Source organism: Alosa alosa, chromosome 16, assembly GCF_017589495.1.
Source record: "Alosa alosa isolate M-15738 ecotype Scorff River chromosome 16, AALO_Geno_1.1, whole genome shotgun sequence".
Taxonomy (NCBI): Eukaryota; Metazoa; Chordata; class Actinopteri; order Clupeiformes; family Clupeidae; genus Alosa; species Alosa alosa.
The window spans coordinates 1,238,074-1,260,234 of NC_063204.1; the positions used below are offsets into that span (position 1 = coordinate 1,238,074).

At 43.4% G+C, this 22,161-nt stretch overlaps 1 protein-coding gene across 1 annotated transcript in view; it reads left to right on the forward strand.

Moving 5' to 3' along the window:
- Positions 1-2,479: 2,479 nt before the first annotated feature.
- rmc1 (regulator of MON1-CCZ1) overlaps positions 2,480-22,161 on the forward strand; it is a 28,912-nt gene continuing 9,230 nt past the window's right edge. The window contains exons 1-19 of the mRNA XM_048266629.1: positions 2,480-2,658; positions 3,229-3,305; positions 3,399-3,483; positions 3,712-3,768; positions 3,857-3,943; positions 5,599-5,739; positions 12,029-12,132; positions 12,395-12,484; positions 12,950-13,055; positions 14,125-14,233; positions 15,789-15,833; positions 16,074-16,127; positions 16,872-17,000; positions 18,266-18,372; positions 18,713-18,832; positions 19,001-19,078; positions 19,737-19,841; positions 20,758-20,826; positions 21,684-21,909. Coding sequence (XP_048122586.1) covers positions 2,560-2,658; positions 3,229-3,305; positions 3,399-3,483; positions 3,712-3,768; positions 3,857-3,943; positions 5,599-5,739; positions 12,029-12,132; positions 12,395-12,484; positions 12,950-13,055; positions 14,125-14,233; positions 15,789-15,833; positions 16,074-16,127; positions 16,872-17,000; positions 18,266-18,372; positions 18,713-18,832; positions 19,001-19,078; positions 19,737-19,841; positions 20,758-20,826; positions 21,684-21,909 — 1,888 coding nt within the window. The 5' untranslated portion in view covers positions 2,480-2,559. The remainder of the gene's footprint in view (positions 2,659-3,228; positions 3,306-3,398; positions 3,484-3,711; positions 3,769-3,856; positions 3,944-5,598; positions 5,740-12,028; positions 12,133-12,394; positions 12,485-12,949; positions 13,056-14,124; positions 14,234-15,788; positions 15,834-16,073; positions 16,128-16,871; positions 17,001-18,265; positions 18,373-18,712; positions 18,833-19,000; positions 19,079-19,736; positions 19,842-20,757; positions 20,827-21,683; positions 21,910-22,161) is intronic.

Genomic DNA, 22,161 nt, shown 5'->3' on the forward strand with positions numbered 1-22,161 from the left:
TGACCAACTGCATCATTGCATTGGGTATGGTTGCCATGGTATCGGCTCTGTAACGGACAGGAAAGGCCCACACCGTGGTGTTGTGTTGTTAGCTACTGATGCTGTGCAGGCGCCCCCTTGTGCTGACTCAAGGCATTACCAGGAACCGGCTATTTGCTCTCCTTCCATCAGGGAAACGCATGGTAGCTTACGGCAACACAGGTCCTGCATCAAAGGTAGGTATGGTGAAGTGTGGAACTTCAACCACCTCAGGGTTTTTTGGAATGGACCACCCTGCTGTGTCCTTGTGTGACTGGCACCCCAGTCATGCGTGCGACGGTGGACACTGACCATACCTGCGCTGGTGTTGACTACCCCTCACCATGCCTTAGTTATGCTGCTATAGCATAGCGCTGTCACCATGCTGCTATTTTAATAGCATAGTGCTGTCATGGACTTTTCATGTGTCACGGCATACAACCCCTCCTCTCCCTTCTCTCTATCTCTCAACTCTCACTCTGCCTATTCTCACTATGGTGTAACACTATATAGTACCAATGATATACCTATTGATATTACCCATTTTGATTTATAGTAATACTAACCCACTCTATATCTCTCTCTGCCTTCCCCCTTACCTCACTTGGGAGGTATAACCATCACCAGTCATCAGCTGTCCTTGTGTTTGGCCCTCATTTCACTCATCTCATCTGAAGTCCCATCCCTACGACTGCCCTATCATCTCATCTGAGGTCCCATCCCTACGACTGCCCTATCATCTCATCTGAGGTCCCATCCCTACGACTGCCCTATCATCTCATCTGAAGTCCCATCCCTACGACTGCCCTATCATCTCATCTGAGGTCCCATCCCTACGACTGCCCTATCATCTCATCTGAGGTCCCATCCCTACAACTGCCCTATTATCGCCTGTTGCTGCCCCCCTGCCCAGATTCCTGGCCCACTACTGACCCACTACTGGCCCACTACTGACCCACTACTGACCCACTACTGGCCCACTACTGACCCACTACTTGCCCTATGACAACTCCTAATCCCCCTGGACAATTGCTTTCCTACGCTGGACTATTTGAACTTTCTGACACTAAATAAGATTCATGCATTATCATACTGGATATGTAACCATCCCACCTCTTTGTAACATGCACCTCCGGTGGCTTTAAACACCATGTTCTTTTCTCTACACCTGACTAACTTATTCATTCATCATGTAAACAGACCTTACTGTCCTGTACTGACCCTGGGCAGATGGGTCAGGCCCTTGAGTTGTGGATCTGCTCGAGGTTTCTTCCTACATGTTTCCTCGCCCCTGTTAATCATGGGCCTTCTCTGATTGTTTAACACTCTGTAAAGCGGCATGAGACATGTGCAATGTTTTGTGCTAAGTGATATTAAATTGAAATTGAAATTAAATTAGCAGAGACATCAGTGGAATCATTCACTAATTAAAAAAGGCAAAGGACTTGAAAGGACCTTTAGTTCCTATACATCCAGCAAAAACATTTGACCTATTTTCATAACTTTGCAATATTACAAATGGATGCAATAATATAATTTAAATCATTATTCATTCTCTGTTCACTAATCTAAAACATTTTCACCGCTGAACACAAAACCAGATAACTCAGTTATGAGTAAGATTATTTATCGTTTAACGATGTAGGCTAAAGAGCTATGTGGTGAATGTTAGGTGATGTTAGGGTGTCTAATTTCATTCCAATTTCACAATGACAATGGAGGATAGCCTGGTTACACTAGACCACTTCTCAAATCTCAATTGCTAACAGGTTCATCTGGCTTCTCCCAGGCTACATGGAAGATGTTCTGACGAAGAATCTGTTGTCACCATCATTACCAGAGCCAATTCAGCCAAGTTCAAATTGAACTATTAAAAAAAATGAACTTGGTGGATGGTCTATCGCATAAATGCATTTCAAGAATGAAATGTGGTTAAAAGTAACGAGTACTTCATGCTCATATTTAAAATGTAGTGGAGTCAAAAGTACAGTATTTGTCTTTCAAATGTAGTGGTTATGAGTTTCCAAAAATATTAATACTCAAGTAAAGTACAGATACTCAAAAATCATACTTAAGTACAGTAATCAAGTAAATGTAGGCTACTTATAATGTCCACCCATGGTTGACAGTTAACTTTCTGGAACAACTAAAAGTCCCAGGCTATTGTAATGTTCATATTATATTATCATACTATGTGGACTGTTACTGTTTTAGACTTGATTTAGATTTAGTGTTATTTAGTATAATTTCTATTTTAGTATATTCTTTATCTTCTAGCCTACTGTCCTTATTGCTTAGTTGTGTTTTTAATATTATATACTTGTATTACTTTTTCTGCTGTTAGTGAATGTTGTGTGTGGTGTCTGTATGCTCTTGAGACCTTGAATTTCCCCTTGTATCTATCTATTTGTCGCTTTGGCAAACCATGACAGAGCGCTCTCCTTATCGGAGGCCACGCCCTCTGAGGCGGCTGTCACATGATCCTGGAGTAAGGGGAAAAACAGCAACTGAACTGGTACCAATGAATGCTTGAGATTAATCATGAATGAGGACTACTACCTGGAGCTTTGTGAAAACCCTGTGCAATTCGAACATGCTTCCAGTGTCAACAACGTGTTTTTCGACGAGGCAAATAAACAGGTAACGTTAGCTGTGCGCAAAACCTGCTGTACTCAAGTTAGCCATTTCCTGCTAGCTAGCTGGTGTGCTAACCTACACAGTGAGCTAACTTATCTGTCTACTTTTGTTAGCTAATTTTATCGTGACAGCCAGCCTCTTTCATTGATATATTTTCACCAAGTCACCGTATATTTCTGTCATACATAAAAGTAAAGAAAAGACGCAGCAATCCTATCATCACGTACACACTCACCGTTAACTCGATGACCGAAAGGGCCTGACCCTGTGCAACTAGGTAGCCACTTACTCAACCTGCAGACAACTTCGGAACTTGTCTTGATTAAAAGATGCATAGCCTGATACTGCCCCTCACTCAACACCGTTGACCATTGTCGAACCGTGCTGAAGCTCTAGCTAGGACGTGCATCATGAGAAAGTGTTATTGTGTTCCCTGATGTTCGCAACACAACGCTGACATGTCACTGTACTTAATCAACCTGTCGATAATGTTAAAGTGAACTGTAGAAATGTGATGGTGTCTATATCAGGTGTTTGTAAAGTGAACTGTAGAATTGTGATGGTCTCGATCAGGTGTTTGCGGTGCGATCTGGAGGAGCCACAGGTGTTGTGGTTAAAGGTCCAGATGACAAAAACTCGGTGGCATTCAGGTATGTCGACACATGACATTCAATTTGTGTTTTTTTTTTTTTTACCAACTAACACTAAAAACCCGTGAAGCTAAAGTTTGTTACAATCCACAGAATGGATGACAAAGGCGAGGTGAAGTGCATCAAATTCTCTCTCGGAAATAAGATCTTAGCTGTTCAGAGGACTCCAAAATCAGTGGTAAGTCTTTGGAAAGAAATTATAGTTATTTGCATAGACTGAATATTGTGTATTGCTTTGTGTAGATTATTGTAGTTTATGTTTTGCAGTATATTGCAGTTAACTTGTCCACTGCGTTGTGTTAATGGAACCATCCTCATGCTGGACATTGTGTTAATGAAATCGTAAATCACATTTAAAATTATATGAGGTCAAATGTATTCAATTATGTCTGTCTCTCCCTTCCAGGACTTTATCAACTTTATTCCTGATTTTCCACACATAGAATTCTCTCATGAGTGCAAGGTATTGTATCATTTCTGAATAACAAGTGCATAAGATTGACATAATGAGTGTGTGTAGTCACTGGAACAGCTTGTGTGTCTTCCTGCAGACTAAAAACGCAAGCGTGCTGGGCTTCTGTTGGACAAACTGGAATGAGATTGTGTTCATCACAGACCAAGGAATCGAGTTCTACCAGGTAACACCATAGGAACATCTGACATCTGACTAACACCATAGGAACATCTGACTGACCAAAGTGATAACATATGAGTGTAACATATAAGTGGTAATGCAATGCTGAAGGATCTTTAATTGTCATGCTGTATTGAAATAAGTGTGTATTATGAAAAGAATCTTTAAACACAGCATCACGAGGGGCGCCGTGGCGCGGCTAGTTACGCCGTCCTTACCATTTTCAGGTCCATGGGCCCACAGGGACCTGGGTTTGAGTCCGGCGCTGGTCATTTCCTAATCCCACCCCATCTCTCTCCCCTGCTGTCATTTCCCAATCCCACCCCATCTCTCTCTCCCACTCCCTTCCTGTTGCTCTTTCCACTGTCCTGTCAGATTAAGTATATATACTCTTTTGATCCCGTGAGGGAAATTTGGTCTCTGCATTTATCCCAATCCGTGAATTAGTGAAACACACTTAGCACAGCAGTGGTGGAATGTAACGAAGTACAAATACTTCGTTACTGTACTTAAAATAAATTTTCCACGTGTTTGTACTTTACTTAAGTAAAATTTATAGTGCATACTTTTGACTTTTACTTAGTTACATTTTACAGCAATTATCTGTACTTTTACTCCTTTTACTGTACATTTCTACAACACCATCGTTCCTTTTTCACGATACATTTTATGATCAGTTTTTTTTCTCTGACAAACACGTTTGTTTTACCGGGGTTGCTACCAAAGATTCTGGCGCTTCGTGCATTCTTAGAAACATAAGCTTCTAGTCTAGACCAGGCAAAGCGTGAGCTTGTAGCCATCTGCATTCGGTAGGCTATATTCACCAGACCCATGGCTACACTGTACATGCAACTGTGTTCTGTGCCTTTCTCTGTCTGTTATCTGCAGCGTTAGGGCCTCCTCTCCGATGAGATTGCTATCCGCGGATCAGCGAAGTTACAGGCTATGCCCATGCTTCTGTCACACGTCTGATCATTTGCGGCACAAATGAATGGTAGACTATTAATGAACCGGTGGCCGGAAAAAACGTAACATTTTCCAGATTAGGAAATATTCCTTAATTGTGTGTGATTAAATAAAGATGCATAGCCTACAATTGGGGGTAGTAACGTGAGCGCCATTCAATGTCTATCGCGTCTGCGCAAGTGAAACTGAACTTAATCATAAAGACACCTTTCTCAGCAACTTTTCTGTTCAATCAGCATAATTGGCATTACGATCCACCCGACGTTTCCCTTGTCTACCCCGTTAAACTTCAGGCTCTCCTGTTTTGCTGAATGATATTACTCAGCAGATCACCCTAGTAGATAACCAGAATTACAGTCTCTAGAATTGTAGGTCAGAATGTAAACTGGGCCACAGATGGTAAGCACAATTGCATTAATTTAAAACTATCTAGTCGAAAGTATAACCTAAAACTAGCTTAATTAAAATGCCACAGCCCATACTGATTTTTCCTTTTAGAATATAGATATTAAGAGAATAAATCATTATGCAAATACTTTTAATACTTAAAGTACATTTAAAAGCAGGTACGTTTTACTTTTACTTAAGTAGGGTTGTCATTGTGGTACTTTTACTTTTACTAAAGGAAATATTTCTCTGTGTATTTGTACTTTTACTTAAGTACTGAGGTTCAGTACTTCCTCCACCACTGGGGTCTTGCCAGACAAGCGCACCCTAAAGCTGTTGAAGAGTCAGAGCATCAATGTGAACTGGTACATGTACTGCCCTGAAGCAGCAGTCCTTCTTCTGTCCACCACGGTCCAGGGAAACGTGCTGCAGCCCTTTGCCTTCAAAGTGAGTACCCTCTCTTACAAGCACCTTCAGACCTCATTCTGCTATGATACCTGTTCTGCTGTTTTATTGGCATGAACTGTGTTGTAGGTCTTATGAGATCACACTTCCCACCCTCAACAATTAGTGAAAAATAATTTTGGCACAACTGATCTTAATGTGTATGTGGATTAGGGGTGGAACGGTACACAGAAGTCACAAGTTTGGTACAATGGAGGGAAAAGCAAAACAAAAATGCAGAAAGCAATTTTTTATTGTACATGTCTCAGGCTGTACCACCTAGTGTCATACAAACTCTCCCCTGAGCTATCAGCTAAAACAACAACTACCCCACATCATCTCCAGACTCCATCTGTAACTTGTAAACAAAATAAGACAATCAGCTATAAAACTGAAAATAGGCCTACAGCATCTCTTATTTATGAAAGAGCAAATTACATAGAATAATGATTTTTAAAAATCCACTTAGGCGAGACCTTCAACATCCGTGTTTGGTTGGATATGGAGGGGTCTACAGTTTGCCTCAATATTTTTCAGTGTGTGTACAGTAATAAACTACCAACTGTGAAAATTTCACACTATTTTGCCTTCTTTTAAAAAAAAAACGAAATTGGTCCTTTCGTTTCATAAACAGACTACAACTAGAAGTCACGTGACTTTATCCTTCAACGTTACTCACCGTAGCATGGTTTGTTTATTAGCCTGGTTAGCGTTGACACTTTCTTCATGCACTTAACACTGCCAGCTCTTCATGTGAGACGTTACAAGTTACCCTAACATAAAGGTAATCATCATCACATGATTTACATCGCTTCCTGTCATTACAGAATAATTTTAAGCCGTAGGTTTTGGCCCTATTTGTGTGTGTTTCTAAAGGCTGGTAAAGTAAATCCCTGTAGGAAGAAGGTACATCTGGGTGATGGTGTCGGGTATATGTTAGCATGTTCGATGTATTTCCACTCACTGCTGAACTGCTGAACAACGCCGACACAGTTTCGTCTTATCCACCACTCTCTCGCCTGTACTACTGTAACTGAAGTTCTCAAACTTACAATCTGAAAGAGTCCAGCGGGTCCTCTGCTGCTATCTCTGACTGACTGACTCAACCGTCCACCTGATAAAAAAAAAAAAAAAACATAGGCGGCAATCAGAGCTAAGGCGGGGCTAACCGTTTTGGTTCAACACGAATACATGTACCGTTCCACCCCTAATGTGTGTGCTCTGTCTGGGTTCACATCTAGCCACAGTAGCTCTGAGGGTCCTTCCACTTGATATAGAACCTGTTATGGTGCCTCACTGTCTGTGTTGTGTCTTCAGAGTGAACCTGTTATGGTGCATCACTGTCTGTGTTGTGTCTTCAGAGTGAATCTGTTATGGTGCATCACTGTCTGTGTTGTGTCTTCAGAGTGAACCTGTTATGGTGCCTCACTGTCTGTGTTGTGTCTTCAGAGTGAACCTGTTATGGTGCCTCACTGTCTGTGTTGTGTCTTCAGAGTGAACCTGTTATGGTGCCTCACTGTCTGTGTTGTGTCTTTAGAGTGAACCTGTTATGGTAATAATAATAATAATAATAATAATAAAGCTTTATTTGTATAGCACCTTTCATACACAGAATGCAGCTCAAAGTGCTTTACATTTGAAGCATGTAACACAATAATAGTCAGTCAGTCATTATCAATCACTTTTCTTTTTGCTGTTTATGTTATACTCAGCAACATATCAAAAATATAGAAAATGACGTCATAAGACTGGCAGCCTTAACCCTCTTACCCCCCACAAGCACCATATGGCAACTGTGGCAAGGAAAAACTCCATATTCCAGGAAGAAACCTTGAGCAGAACCTGACTTAATAGGGGGAGCCCATCCGCTTCTGGCTGGCTAAGCCCTCAATAGTAGCAGATGTAGAATAATCTGAAAATGTAGTCTACAGGATAAGATGAGTTAACTAAAAGCTTTCCTGTACAGGTATGTTTTCAGATCTTTTTAAAATATTTACTGAACTCGCCTGCTTGATGTACAGAGGCAGGGTGTTCCATAGTTTGGGGGCATAATGGATAAAGCGCAGCTTCTCCACTTTGTTTGTGGAGCACTTTGGGTGCGATTAAAAGATTAGAATTGGATGATCTAAGTTTCCTTTGTGGTTGATAAGATATTAAAAGCTCAGAGATATATGAAGGTGCTATGCCATTCAGAGCTTTGTAAGTAATTAACATAACCTTAAAATCAATTCTATAGGAAATAGGGAGCCAGTGCAGTTCAGCCAACACAGGGGTGATGTGTTCTCTTTCTTAGTCTTAGTTAAAAAAGTCTAGCCATGAGAGTTCTGTATGAGTGCCAATTTCTTTAGATGTTTTGGGAAGACCAGTGAAAAGTGCATTGCAGTAGTCTAACCTGCTAGTGATAAAGGCGTGAATTAGCTTTTCTGCATCTTGTTGAGTTAAAAGGGGCGCACTTTGGCAATGTTTCTCAAGTGGAAATAGGCTGTCTGAGTAACTTTACTGATATGGGGCTTAAAACTTAACTCTGCATCTAAGATGACACCCGAGGCTTGTTACTTTTGGTTTGACCTGGTGTGCCAAGTTCCCCAGATTACTAAGAATAATATCTGGCTTTAGTTTTGGTCCAACCAGAAGTACCTCTGTTTTGTCATCATTTAGTTTCAAAAGTTTTGCTCATCCACTGATTAATGGAGGTTAGGCATGCAGTGAGGGAGCAAAGGCCATCTGGGTTAGTTGGCTCCACAGAAAGATACAATTGGGTATCATCTATGTAGCTGTGGAAGTTTACATTATGCTGACTTATGGCGTTTCCCAATGGGAGCATATATAGAGAAAATAGCAGGGGACCAAGGCAGCTCCCCTGGGCCACACCAAAAGGCAAGTCATGTTTTTCAGATACATGATCTCCTAGACTGATATAAAAATCTCTGCCAGTAATGTAGGTTTGAAACCAGTTTAGAGCATTATCAGAGAGACCCACCCACTTTGCAAGGCGGTGAATTAGGATGCTATGATCAATGGTGTCAAATGCGCACTCAAATCCAGAAGAATAAGGATTGAGACTTTGTTTGAGTCGGTAGCTAGTCTGAGATCATTGACTATCTTTACTAGAGCCGTTTCTGTGCTGTGATTTGATCTAAAACCTGATTGGAATTTTTCAAGGATACTGTTTTTAGTTGAGGAAGGTATTTAACTGATTGCAAACAACTTTTTCAAGTACTTTGCTCAAAAAACGATAGATTTGATATAGGCCTGTAGTTGCTCAGATTGGCATGGTCAAGTTTTGACTTTTTTAAGTAAAGGTTTCACAACAGCGGTTTTAAAAGCAGTTGGAAATATACCTGTTTCTAATGAGGTATTTATTACCTTGAGAAAAAAAGGGAGCTAAGCCATCATATACTTTTTTGAGGAATGTAGTAGGGTTGGATCTAAAACACATGTTGAAGAGCGGTTTGAGTTATAATTTTACCAAGCTCAGATTGAGTAATAGTGCTAAAGGACCTTAATTTTGGGGGCTGTTTTTGGGTGTACTATCAAACATATTACTTGTGTTACCAATAGCCTCCCTTATAGAAATGACTTTGTTTTGAAGAAGTCTGCAAATTCTTAGCATCTTAGAGAGGATGCCTGACTGAGTGTGTCAAAAGGTGTTTGATGCAATAGCCTATCAATGGTAGAGAACAACACCCTAGAGTTTCCACTGTTTTCAGCAATTACCTTAGAGAAGTGGTTCCTCCTCTCATTCGAATAGCTCTATTATAATTTGCAATTTTTTCTTTTAGAATGGCACGGTGAACCTGTAACTTAGTTTTTTCTCCATGTTCTCTCAGCTTTCCTACATGATCTTTTTAGATCATGGATATTTTCATTCATCAAGGTGTCAGTTTGCTACAGGGCCTTTTTTTTTGTCTTTAAGGGTGCCACTCTGTCAAAGCAGAGGCGCCCTAATTCACGATTAAGAGCCTCTACCATTTGATCAATGGGATGATGTAAAATATCTAAATTTATGGAGTCTATAAGAGCTATGAACTGCTGTTCTGCTCTAATGTCAAGTCATGATTTGATTGCAATTTTAGGGATGAATTTTTGGAGTATGTAGTACAATATTAAAAGATACACAATGATGATCAGACATATTTATATCATTTTACTGATAAGTCTGTGACTTCTATCCCTCTGGAAATGACTAGATCGAGGGGTGTTGCCAAGGTTGTGGGTGGGTCCTGTAACATGCTGCTTTAGCTCTAAACTGTCCAACACATTAAGGAACTTACTGGCTTTAGCATCAGTTGTCTTATTGACATGAATATTGAAGTCGCCATTTACAATTATCCGATCATAGCTAGTGATGATGGCGACATAAGTTCAGAAAACTGGTGCAGAAAGCCAGTCCATAGTTTAGGAGGGAAGCGGTATAAGGTTAATAGAAATACAACTGGGTCAGCCTTCAGAGTGAGGGCAATATACTCAAAGGAAAGCGAATTAAGCCAAAGTTGACTTCGTGTGCAACTATATTTGTTTGAGAGAATGGAGGCAATTCCACCACCTCGTTTGCCTTGTCTAATTGAGTGGAAGAAATTATAATTTGGGGGACAAGTCTCAACAAGAACAGCTTAAGCTGTCTGAAGTCAACCAGGTTTCAACAAGAAACAGAAAATCCAATTTTTTTCACTAATAAAATCATTGATTGCAAAGGTTTTGGTAGTAAGTGCACCTATATTTAGTAAACCCATGTTAGCTGAAAATGCCTCTGGCTTTTGAGGGAATATGCTGAGGTATGGAAAGAATATTTGTTAGGTTTCTAGTTTTTAAATTTGTCTTTTCTTTTTACTATCGTTGGGTAGAAATCAGCGTTGGAATAGAACTATAAGCATAAGTCATGCTATTGCATGACACAGCTTGATCTATGGTAGTAGTATTGTATGTTACCCTGCAGAAAACATTCTCAGACCCATCCACATGTATAATGCCATTGAATCAATACCTGGGGCATTGAATCTGTAATATTTTCTACAGAATGTCAATGTCTCAGTGTGGGGGCCATGTTGTCAGAGAGTAGCCTGGCTCCATGTTGGTTTGGGTGGAGACCATCAGCTTCAGCATACTGGGCCTCTCCCAGAACAAGCCCCAGTTGTTGACATAGGGGATGCTTAGGGAGGCGCAGTAGCGTTTGAGCCAGGTGTGGAGATCGAACAGTCTGGACCATCTCTCAGCACCTTTTCTGTAGGTAGGGAGAGGCCCAGAGATGACAAAGCGTTTTTTTCTGTGCCCATCAGAGTGGTGATGAGAGTTTTGTAGTTTTTTTCTGCAGTGCTACTGACTGCTTATCTCTGATGTCGTTAGGTGCCCAATGTCATGATGTTGTTGACCTTGGTGTGGCCGGCCCAGGATGCTTGGGAGTTTCTGCTGGATGTCAAGGACCTTGGCACCAGGGGAAGCAAGTAGACCTTGGAGGGACAGCTACATGATGGGGAATGCAGAGGTCTCTAACCATGGAACTGCCCGATGACCAGGGTGGAGGTTGATGAGGTCGGGGAGGAGGAGGGTGGGGGCCGACTTTGAGGAGGACCAGGATGGTTGTCTCAGGGGCTGGAGGGGCTCCTCATCCCTCGGTCAGAATGGCATAGCGATTTTCCAGTCGTATAGGTTGGGCTGGGCCTGAGTGCCGTCGGACCCGTCTGCGTGCTTGTGATGCTTGCTTCTCGCCATGGCTCAGGCTGGTGTGGAGTGGAGCTGGCCAGCAGAGCAGGCTTGGTTCTCAGCAGAGGCGGGGAGAGGCAACAGGGACAGAAGTTGCATTAGTGCATGGCATGGTTAAAGTATTGGAGGACAGAGTGAAATCAGGGCATCTGGCATTTGTGTGTGTAAGAGAGGTAGCGTTACTTCACGGAGAGAAAGGTGTCGAGGAACTGTTCATCCTTCTCAATCTGATGGAGGAATTAGCTATTCTGGCTTGAGTTCCACTATCTTTTAGCTGAGAAGGGCCTTGAGTCGCAGCCTGGTGCACAGCTGAGGGGAGCATCGTGTAATGGCGGGCTGCGCCGGTGTCAACTGTTTTTTTAAGCGTTTGTTTGCTAGTTGGCTAGCAACAGCGATATCGTGCAGTTCCTTGATAACTTCGAACACAGGTGGCGGGTAAGTAATCTGAGAAGATCTCACTTTTATATTGAGTCACTAGTTTTGAGAGGCGTTAGAAGGAATTTGATGCTTTCTTCTTCCAGATATCGTTTCCTTGGCCCGGTATTATTTGCAGCCCTGCTCATGGTGTGTCTCTTCTGTGTTGTCTCTTCAGAGTGGAACCATGGCCAAGATGTCCAAATTTGAAATCGAGTTGCCTGTGGTCCCCAAACCTGCCAAGCTCAGCCTCTCGGAGAGAGATATTGCGGTGTCCAGCATGTAAGGCCCCTGTGTGATGCTCTTTTCTCTAACTGTGGATCTGCATGAGAGGGCCCTGTGTGGATCTGCATGAGAGGGCCCTGTGTGATGCTCTTACACAGTTACTCTTCTATCTCTACACAAACGGCTAGTGTCTGTCTGTTACAAGTCTGAAAATCAAATATTCCAAAACCAAAACATACCTGATGGCACCATACTTGTTTTTTTGTACCATTTATGGAGCTGCTTGTCCATGAAAAGTGAAAAGTTGACTCTGTTTCAGATATGGCGAGCTGTATGTGATGTACCTGAAGCATCACTCCAGAACCACCAACAGTCCTGGAGCTGAGGTGGTGCTTTATCACCTGCCCAGGTAAGAGCACTCTCTCTATAGTGCTTCATCACCTGCTCAGGTAAAAGCACATTCTCAATAGTGTTTTATCACTTGCTCAGGTAAAAGCACTCTCTCTATAGTGCTTCATCACCTGCTCAGGTAAAAGCACTCTCTCTATAGTGCTTCATCACCTGCTCAGGTAAAAGCACATTCTCAATAGTGTTTTATCACCTGCTCAGGTAAGAGCACTCCCTCTATCCTCTATCCTATGTAAAAGGAGGGTGGAGGGTGGAGGACGCTCATATGTAAAAGGAGGGTGGAGGCTGTTCTCCATCATCTCACTGTTCTCCATGTCTGTGTTCTCCATCATCTCACTGTTCTCCATGTCTGTTCTCCATCATCTCACTGTTCTCCATGTCTGTTCTCCATCACCTCACTGTTCTCCATGTCTGTTCTCCATCACCTCACTGTTCTCCATGTCTGTTCTCCATTACCTCTGCGTAGGGAAGGAGCCTGTAAGAAGACCCATGTGCTGAAGCTTAATACTACGGGCAAATTTGCACTGAATGTGGTGGATAATTTGGTGGTGGTTCATCATCAGAGTTCACAAGTGAGTAATGTGTGTGTGTGTGTGTGTGTGTGTGGCACTTGCCAGTCATTTGGTTCGTAGCTCGGAGTTTCTCATGTTTGGGAAATGTGTCTTCAGTCATTAGCTGCGCCATGTATGCAGGGTGGACAGACCCGGAATGTTCATGTAACAGACCAGGAATGTTTTTGTAAGCGGGGTGGACATTGGGCTTAACAGACCCGGAATGTTCATGTAACAGACCAGGAATGTTCATGTAAAAGACCCAGAATGTTCATGTAACAGACCAGGAATGTTTTTGTAAGCAGGGTGGACATTGGGCTTAACAGACCCGGAATGTTCATGTAACAGACCAGGAATGTTCATGTAAAAGACCCAGAATGTTCATGTAACAGACCAGGAATGTTTTTGTAAGCAGGGTGGACATTGGGCTTAACAGACCCGGAATGTTCTTCCTCATTCCATCAGTAATAAGGAAGCTTGTGGCCACTGTGATTTAAAGTCCAGATTCAACTAGATTTCCGCAGGGGAAACTCCATGCTCCTTGCCTTGCCACGCTAGAAACGTATGCCTGCTGTGCAACCTCTCTGCACGCTCAACTCAATCAGCGCCTAGAGCAGTGTAGGTCCTACTGAGTAGTGAATCACTGAGTAGTGTACTGAATCAGTGCCTAGAGCAGAGTAGGTCCTACTGAGTAGTGAATCAGTGAGTAGTGTACTGAATCAGTGCCTAGAGCAGAGTAGGTCCTACTGAGTAGTGAACTGAATCAGTGCCTAGAGCAGTGGTCCTACTGAGGTGAACTGAATCAGTGCCTAGAGCAGAGTAGGTCCTACTGAGTAGTGAACTGAATCAGTGCCTAGAGCAGTGTAGGTCCTACTGAGTAGTAAACTGAATCAGTGCCTAGAGCAGAGTAGGTCCTACTGAGTAGTAAACTGAATCAGTGCCTAGAGCAGAGTAGGTCCTACTGAGTAGTAAACTGAATCAGTGCCTAGAGCAGAGTAGGTCCTACTGAGTAGTGAACTGAACCTTCTTAGATGACTAAGAGACTGGAGCTGTTTGGTTTTAACTGAAGTCTGTGCTTTTTCTGCTCCAGACCTCCATTATATTTGACATCAAGTTACAAGAGCCAGACTGTGCTGTGAATGTCCATCAGCCTGTCCTCCCTGCCCGCTCCATCCACCCTTACAGGATCCCTCGGACAGGTGCGCACCCACCTTTATACACACACACACACACACACACACACACACACACACACACACACACACACACACACACACACATTCAACATAGACAGTTCACTCGCCCAGTAAAGTTCTTTGGGTAGCCAAAGCAGTTGCTCATGTAGATCTCATTTACATTTGCATATTTAAATCACTTTAGCAGATCGTAAATGTGTCTTGAACATGTAATGCCCCGCTATGGTAGGATCTGAGGATCTAATGCCCTGCTATGGTAGGATCTGAGGATCTAATGCCCCCGCTATGATAGGATCTGAGGATCTAATGCCCCGCTATGGTAGGATCTGAGGATCTAATGCCCCCGCTATGATAGGATCTGAGGATCTAATGCCCCGCTATGGTAGGATCTGAGGATCTAATGCCCCGCTATGGTAGGATCTGAGGATCTAATGCCCCCCGCTATGATGGGATCTGATCTCCACCAACAGGGAGCAACATTCTAAGAATCTATGTGGTGATCTATCCAGTTTCAGTTCTCCATCATTGATGTTGTGACAGCCTGACGTTGTCATACTCAAATTCTCGTCAGAATATGAGCCTGATACTGCTCCATTGGGACGTAATTATGGGGTGGAAAGGCTAGGCAATCAAGGACAAGGGTAGATGGAGGAGAAATCAAAAATAATAAATAAAAAGTTCTATGGAGATGTGCAAAAGTTGGAGAAAGTCAGATATGTGTGTGTGTGTGTGTGTGTGTGTGTGTGTGTGTGTTTTGACGTGTGATGAAATAAGAAAATAAATAAAAGGTCTGTAGCATAGGGTGAGGGATGTAAAAGTGCTAAAAGTCTTGTAGGTGTGTGTGTGTGTGTGTTTTCCAACATCTCAACTTTGGCCAAAGTTTTCAGAAATAATAGTTTTCAGTGATAAAACCTCATTGAAATAATATGCATTTTCCATATGGGGGGAAGCTATCTGTCTCCTTTTAGCCACAGCGTTTTTGTTGCAAACATAATCAACCTAAGTGTGCTCAGATGACGTGATGGACGACGCGCTGTTGCTCACCTGTCCATCATCGTAAAGCCCGATTTGATTGGTCCGCCAGATTTGGGGCGAGCATAGTTGCTCCACAACAGAGCAATGCCAGACCGAACTTCCCGACCTCAAATGTTTGGCTGGCACCCAGGCTGGTTGTGACATGTTTCAGTAAGGAATTTGCATGATACTGCACTCATAATACTTATATGATATGTAAAATAGCCACTTTAACGTGAGGTCTGTTTCACTAATAGAATTTATATGACATGTATGTATGTACATGTATGTATGTATGTATGTATGTATGTATGTATGTATGTATTTATATGTTGTGGATGTACTTATATGTGTAAAATAGCCACTTTAATATGAGGTCTGTTTCACTAATAGAATTTATATTATGTGTGTATGTATGTATGTGTGTGTGTGTGTGTGTGTGTATGTATGTATGTATGTATGTGTGTGTATGTATGTGTGTGTGTGTGTGTGTGTGTAAAACAGCCTCTTTAACGTGACGTCTGTTTCTGTTTCACTTTCCCAGGTCCTGCTGCAGCCCCTAGCCAAGCACCAGTGGCCTGTGAGCTGTGTATCTTTTCTGACTTGACGCACGCACGCACGCACAGACACACAGACACACAGACACTGGGTTTGTAACATTGTAACTCTTTCCACCACTTTGAGCGGGGATGTTGGTTAATCATCAAAGAAAATGCTGCTGCATACAAAATAGATGTAGTGAGTGTGATGTATTTCTAATGGAGTGCTGTTTAGTTGTGAGGTGGCCATCTCATCCTGCTGTTAGCTTTCCTGAACTCTAAACCCAAAGACTCGTCCACCTGGAGTGTGTTTCAGCCCGACATCATCATCAGCGCCAGTGAAGGTGAGCAGGGTTTCATTTCCTGATTTGGATGTTTAAATGCTCCATTAGCTCCCATGTTAATGTATTGTAGGTGCTTTAGTTTGGTGCCGAGAGCGCTTATTACTCACTGTGTGTCTGCCAGGGGGATAGTATACTACTCAGGGGGATAGTATACTACTCAGGGGGATAGTATACTACTCATGGGGCAGCTGTGGCCTACTGGTTAGCGCTTCGGACTTGTAACCGGAGGGTTGCTGGTTCAAACCCCAACCAGTAGGCACGGCTGAAGTGCCCTTGAGCAAGGCACCTAACCCCTCACTGCTCCTGGGTGCCGCTGTTGTAGCAGACATCTCAACAGTCAGCTTAGTGTGTGTGGCCACCTCACTGTGTGTTCACTGTGTGCTGAGTGTGTTTCACTAATTCTTGGGAACAGAGACCAAATTTCCCCTCACAGGATCAAAAAGAGTATATATACCATGGCTTATTACTCACAGGGGATGCCAGGAACAGTACACTCACCCGTGTTGTTCATTCACATGCTGCTTTCATCTGAGAAACAATCTGAATGTGCTGAATGAGATATCCTCTAACTGTACTGAATGGAGTGTCCTGTGTGTGTCATGTGTGTGTCATGTGTGTGCAGGTTATCTGTGGTACTGAATGGAGTGTCCTGTGTGTGTCCTGTCTGTGTCCTGTGTGTATCATGTGTGTGCAGGTTATCTGTGGTACTGAATGGAGTGTCCTGCGTGTGTCCTGTGTGTGCAGGTTATCTCTGGTACCTGAAGGTGAAGCTGCAGCCGACGCTGAACCTCCTGCAGGACAAGGGCAAGCTGATGGACTTCCTGTTGCGCAGACGCGACTGCAAGATGGTCATCCTGTCCGTGTGCTCCCAGAGTAAGACTCCTTAGTTGCTAACTCAGTCCCGCGGCATCTTCACAAACCCTCCGTATTCATTGGCTTTTAACTGAGGTTTATTCATTAGAACTGATTGTTAGACATAAACCTGCATTTCTATTTCTATAACTTTATCTATGTAAGTATAATGATGTATAAGGTCCTCATATTCTCATTATTTCCACAGACCTCTGAAGTTCACCTACAAAAAAGAACCTAAGCTGCCATCTTTGCCCATATAAGGAGATCCGGATGTTAATTGAAGCTACCTATGTAGTTCTGGGTTAGTTCTGGGTTAGCTCTGGGGTAGTTTGCCGTCTTAACATACTGAAGATCACAGGAGCCACTCGAAGGCAGAGGTCAAAAGTGTGTTGAGCAAAACGTCTGCATTTCAGACTTCTTCCCTGCGAGAGTTTAACAGGTGCGATAATTCAAAACCCCCATGTTATTTTCCCATAGGAAAAAAAAATGCAAGATACCGGATCTCAAAGATGGCAGCTTTTTTGTAGGCGAACTTCAGAGGCCTATAGTTTTGCAGTATGTTGATGTGCATGTTGATGTCTGTGTTGTGTTGATGTGGAGATACATTTGGCTGTGGTGCTACTTCTAAAGGCTGATGTACCGTAATATATGAAATGTGCCACCACCTGTGGCATACGGACTGATCTGGTCTCTTCCTGTCCTAGTGTTGGTGGGTGATGACTTCCTGTTGTAGTGTTGGTGGGTGATGAGAACTGGTCTCTTCCTGTTCTAGAGTTGGTGGGTGATGATATTTGGTCTCTTCCTGTTGTAGTGTTGGTGGGTGATGACTTCCTGTTCTAGTGTTGGTGGGTGATGACTGATGAGATTTGGTCTCTTCCTGTTGTAGTGATGGTGGGTGATGAGATCTGGTCTCTTCCTGTTGTAGTGTTGGTGGGTGATGACTTCCTGTTGTGGTGTTGGTGGGTGATGACTTCTTGTTGTAGTGTTGGTGGGTGATGACTGATGAGATCTGGTCTCTTCCTGTTGTAGTGATGGTGGGTGATGACTTCCTGTTGTAGTGTTGGTGGGTGATGACTTCCTGTTCTAGTGTTGGTGGGTGATGACTGATGAGATTTGGTCTCTTCCTGTTGTAGTGATGGTGGGTGATGACTGATGAGATCTGGTCTCTTCCTGTTGTAGTGTTAGTGGATGATGACTTCCTGTTGTAGTGTTGGTGGGTGATGACTTCCTGTTCTAGTGTTGGTGGGTGATGACTGATGAGATCTGGTCTCTTCCTCTTGTAGTGTTGGTGGGTGATGAGAAGGGCAGTCTTCCTGTGGTGGCCATTGTGTTTGACAAACTCAACCAGGTCTACAAAGAATACCTAGAGGCAGAGCAGTCCTACACTGCGGTAAGTAGTGTAATCTAGTGTGTGTGTGTGTGTGTGTGTGTGTGTGTGTGTGTGCACAGTCTTACACTGTGTGTGCAGTCGTACATTGTGGTAAGTAGTGCATTCATCATTATTGATTGCATTTTTACAATATGCATGCATGTGTTTGTATTTTTGTGTGCATTAATGTGCTAACTAATTTGAAAATTCACTGCATAGTTTTAGATTGTATAGTGTTCTTCAGCTACATGTGACTACAACGCCTCTTACTACCGCACAGCAGATGGTGTAGTGTGTGTGTGTGTGTGTGTGTGTGTGTGTGTGTGTGACTTGTTTAAAAACGCCTCTCACTACCTCACAGGCGATGGAGTCAGGTCCCAGCAGATCCAATTCGTCCTATAAGCGACCGATGAGGACGCAGGCCGTCATCGACCAGTCGGACATGTACACTCATGTCCTCTCGGCCTTCACGGAGCGCAAGGTCACTTACCTGGAAGTTCTCTTTAATTTCTTCCATTTCCTGTAACTCATTCAGCTGAATATTTGTGTTCTGTGGAATTTACAGGAACCTGACCAGTTTTAATCAGATTTAGAATTTCTATATTATCTAAAGCAAATTAAAAAATGTTTTCTGTTTCCTGTTTAACAGGGTGTCTCCCATAAGTTTATCATTGCTGTTCTGATGGAGTACATCCGGTCCCTTAACCAGTATCAGATCACTGTGCAGGTACGTCACCCAGAGTCACTAGAATTCCTTTGATCATGGTGCACAATGGCTAATGGCACGGTAACAAAAGCACCTCTGTCATAATGTACCAACGTATTCAGTATTCAGTCCCCATTATTTGTTTAATATTCTTTCAACAATATCGCCACTTAAGAAACAACAGCTGCTCAGTGCAACCCGGGTTAGCCAGTTACCTGGCTTGGTTACTCTTAAAGTGACCCGGGTTAGCCAGCACTAACGCACCTCTGATTGACAGCGTTAACGCTCTGGGGTGCGATTCCCAAAACCATAGTTGCTAACTTAGTTGGCAACTTTGTTGGTTGCAATGCAATTTCCCATTGCCAACCAACTAAGTTGCTAACGGGTTAGCAACTATGGTTTTGGGAAACGCACCTCTGATTGACAGTGCTAACGCTCTGATTGACAGCGCTAACGCTCTGAACGCTCTGATTGACAGCGCTAACGCTCTGATTGACAGCGCTAACACAGCTCTGATTGACAGCGCTAACACAGCTCTGATTAACAGCGCTAACGCTCTGATTGACAGCGCATTGACAGCGCTAACGCTCTGATTGACAGCGCTAACGCAGCTCTGATTGACAGCGCTAACACAGCTCTGATTGACAGCACTAACGCAGCTCTTGTTGTTGTTCTGCAGCACTATCTGTATGAGCTGGTGATCAAGACGCTGGTGCATCACAACCTCTTCTACATGCTCCACCAGTTCCTGCAGTACCACGTGCTCAGCGACTCCAAACCTCTGGTAAGTCCAGGAGCCAGAGGACCTCTCCACTGCCCCCACCTGTGGCTCTGCTCTGCTCTGCTCTGCTCTGCTCTGAGTCTGTGTAGAATGTTCAGCAGTTAAAAACGCTATCCTCAAGGCACCTAGCGTCAGGTAAAAGTACCAAGAGACCTGTGGACAACATTACGGCTTCCTGTTGATGCTTTGATGTTTGTTACACATTTGTTTAGAGTATGGGTCACCTATACATACTTTTACACCTTTACACCTATACAGACTTTACCCCTAATATGCCTATACATATTTTACACCTTTACACCTATACAGACTTTACCCCTAATATGCCTATACATACTTTACATCTATACACCTAAACAGACTTTACCCCTAATATGCCTATACATACTTTACATCTATACACCTAAACAGACTTTACCCCTAATATGCCTATACATACTTTACATCTATACACCTAAACAGACTTTTTAAGTTTATCATTGCTGTTACACCTCTATACCTATACACCAATGCAGACTTTACACCTCTATACCTATACACCAATGCAGACTTTACACCTCTACTGACTTTACGGGCAAAAATTCATAGGTGTGCAAATAACATACGGTTAATACACATTCTAAAATACGTATAAACCTGTCTACTGCGAAGGACTAAATTAAATACGTATAAACCTGTCTACTGCGAAGGAAGTCATTTGTCAAGAGCGTCCACTGTACTGCACTGCACTGTATCTCAGCAGAGTGTGTGATGCAGGAGAGTGTGTGATGCAGGAGAGTGTGTGATGCAGGAGAGTGTGTGATGCAGGAGAGTGTTTGATGCAGGAGAGTGTGTGTCATTGCGTAATGGACTGTGTGTAAGAGTGGCCTTTAATGACCCGTACTGACCGTCTGAGTCCATGTTTGATCGTCCACCACAGGCCTGCCTGCTGCTGTCCCTGGAGACCACCTACCCCCCGGCACACCAGCTCTCTCTGGACATGCTCAAGGTACGGCTCCCACGCACTTCTGTGTCCGCTACCCAGCATGCCACTCGGCCCACATCACTCGCTGCCGCCTGCCGTGTCCTTTCTTATGAATTCACCCTCGAAATTATGACTGTTTAAGTATCTTCCTTATTTCCTGGGTACGAGGGGAAGTGGGCGGTCTGATGCTGTGGTGGTTTATGAGCTGATGGAAAAATATGAAGAAAGAATGTGGATGGGTGTGCGGTGTGCTAGGCGTGGTGTTGTGGACCAGTTGCTCGTGCATAGCAACCATAACGATGTAATAGTGTGAACGTGAACAGATCTGTTGTTGGAAAAGTGCCATAAAACCACCAAGGTTATTGGGGCAGCCATGGGTTGCCGGTTCGAACCCCGACCAGTAGGCACGGCTGAAGTGCCCTTGAGCAAGGCACCTAACCCCTCACTGCTCCCCGAGCGCTGCTGTTGTTGCAGGCAGCTCACTTTCGCGGATTAGTGTGTGCTTCACCTCACTGTGTGTTCACTGTGTGCTAAGTGTGTTTCACTAATTCACCGATTGGGATAAATGCAGAGACCAAATTTCCCTCACGGGATCAAAAGAGTATATATACTTTGCTTATATAGGGATCAAAAGAGTATATATACTTATACTACTTGCCCTATTTCTGCCCTGTGCCAACCATCCCAAGGGTCACCCATATTATACCAGGAAGTGAAACTATCCTTTCTTTATCTGATTTCTCTGGGAACTACAATGAATTACTTGAAATTGAAAAGAAGCCATCTCCCATGGAACAGCTGTTATCATAACTCCTTCATTCATTCTGTCTGTGTGTGTGTGTGTGTGTGTGTTTGTGTTTGTGTGTGTGTCTGGTCAACAGAGGCTCTCCACTGCTAATGATGAGATAGTGGAGGTTCTCCTGTCTAAGCAGCAGGTCCTCGGCGCCCTGCGGTTTGTCCGCAGTGTTGGTGGCCATGACAACGTGTCGGCGCGAAAGTTTCTGGACGCCGCGCAGCAGACAAGCGACCCCATGCTCTTCTACACCATCTTCCGCTTCTTCGAACAGAGGAACCTTCGTCTCCGTGGAAACCCAGGCTTCAATCCAGGTTTGTCTGACATCGGTCCCTTCGGTTTCACATTGCAGGTTTGGGGGATGCTGTTCCAACTTATGAACACTAGAGGTTGCACTGGTTCTGTTTTCTATAGCATAGCCAGTACCAGGAGACTGCAGATGTCATATGACATGACATATGTCTTGGAGAGAAGAATGGAGATTGATGATCGTCCTTTACACAATGGCTGATGTATAGGATTGTTGTTTGAGGGAAAAGTACTACTGCTCTATTAAAATTATAGTT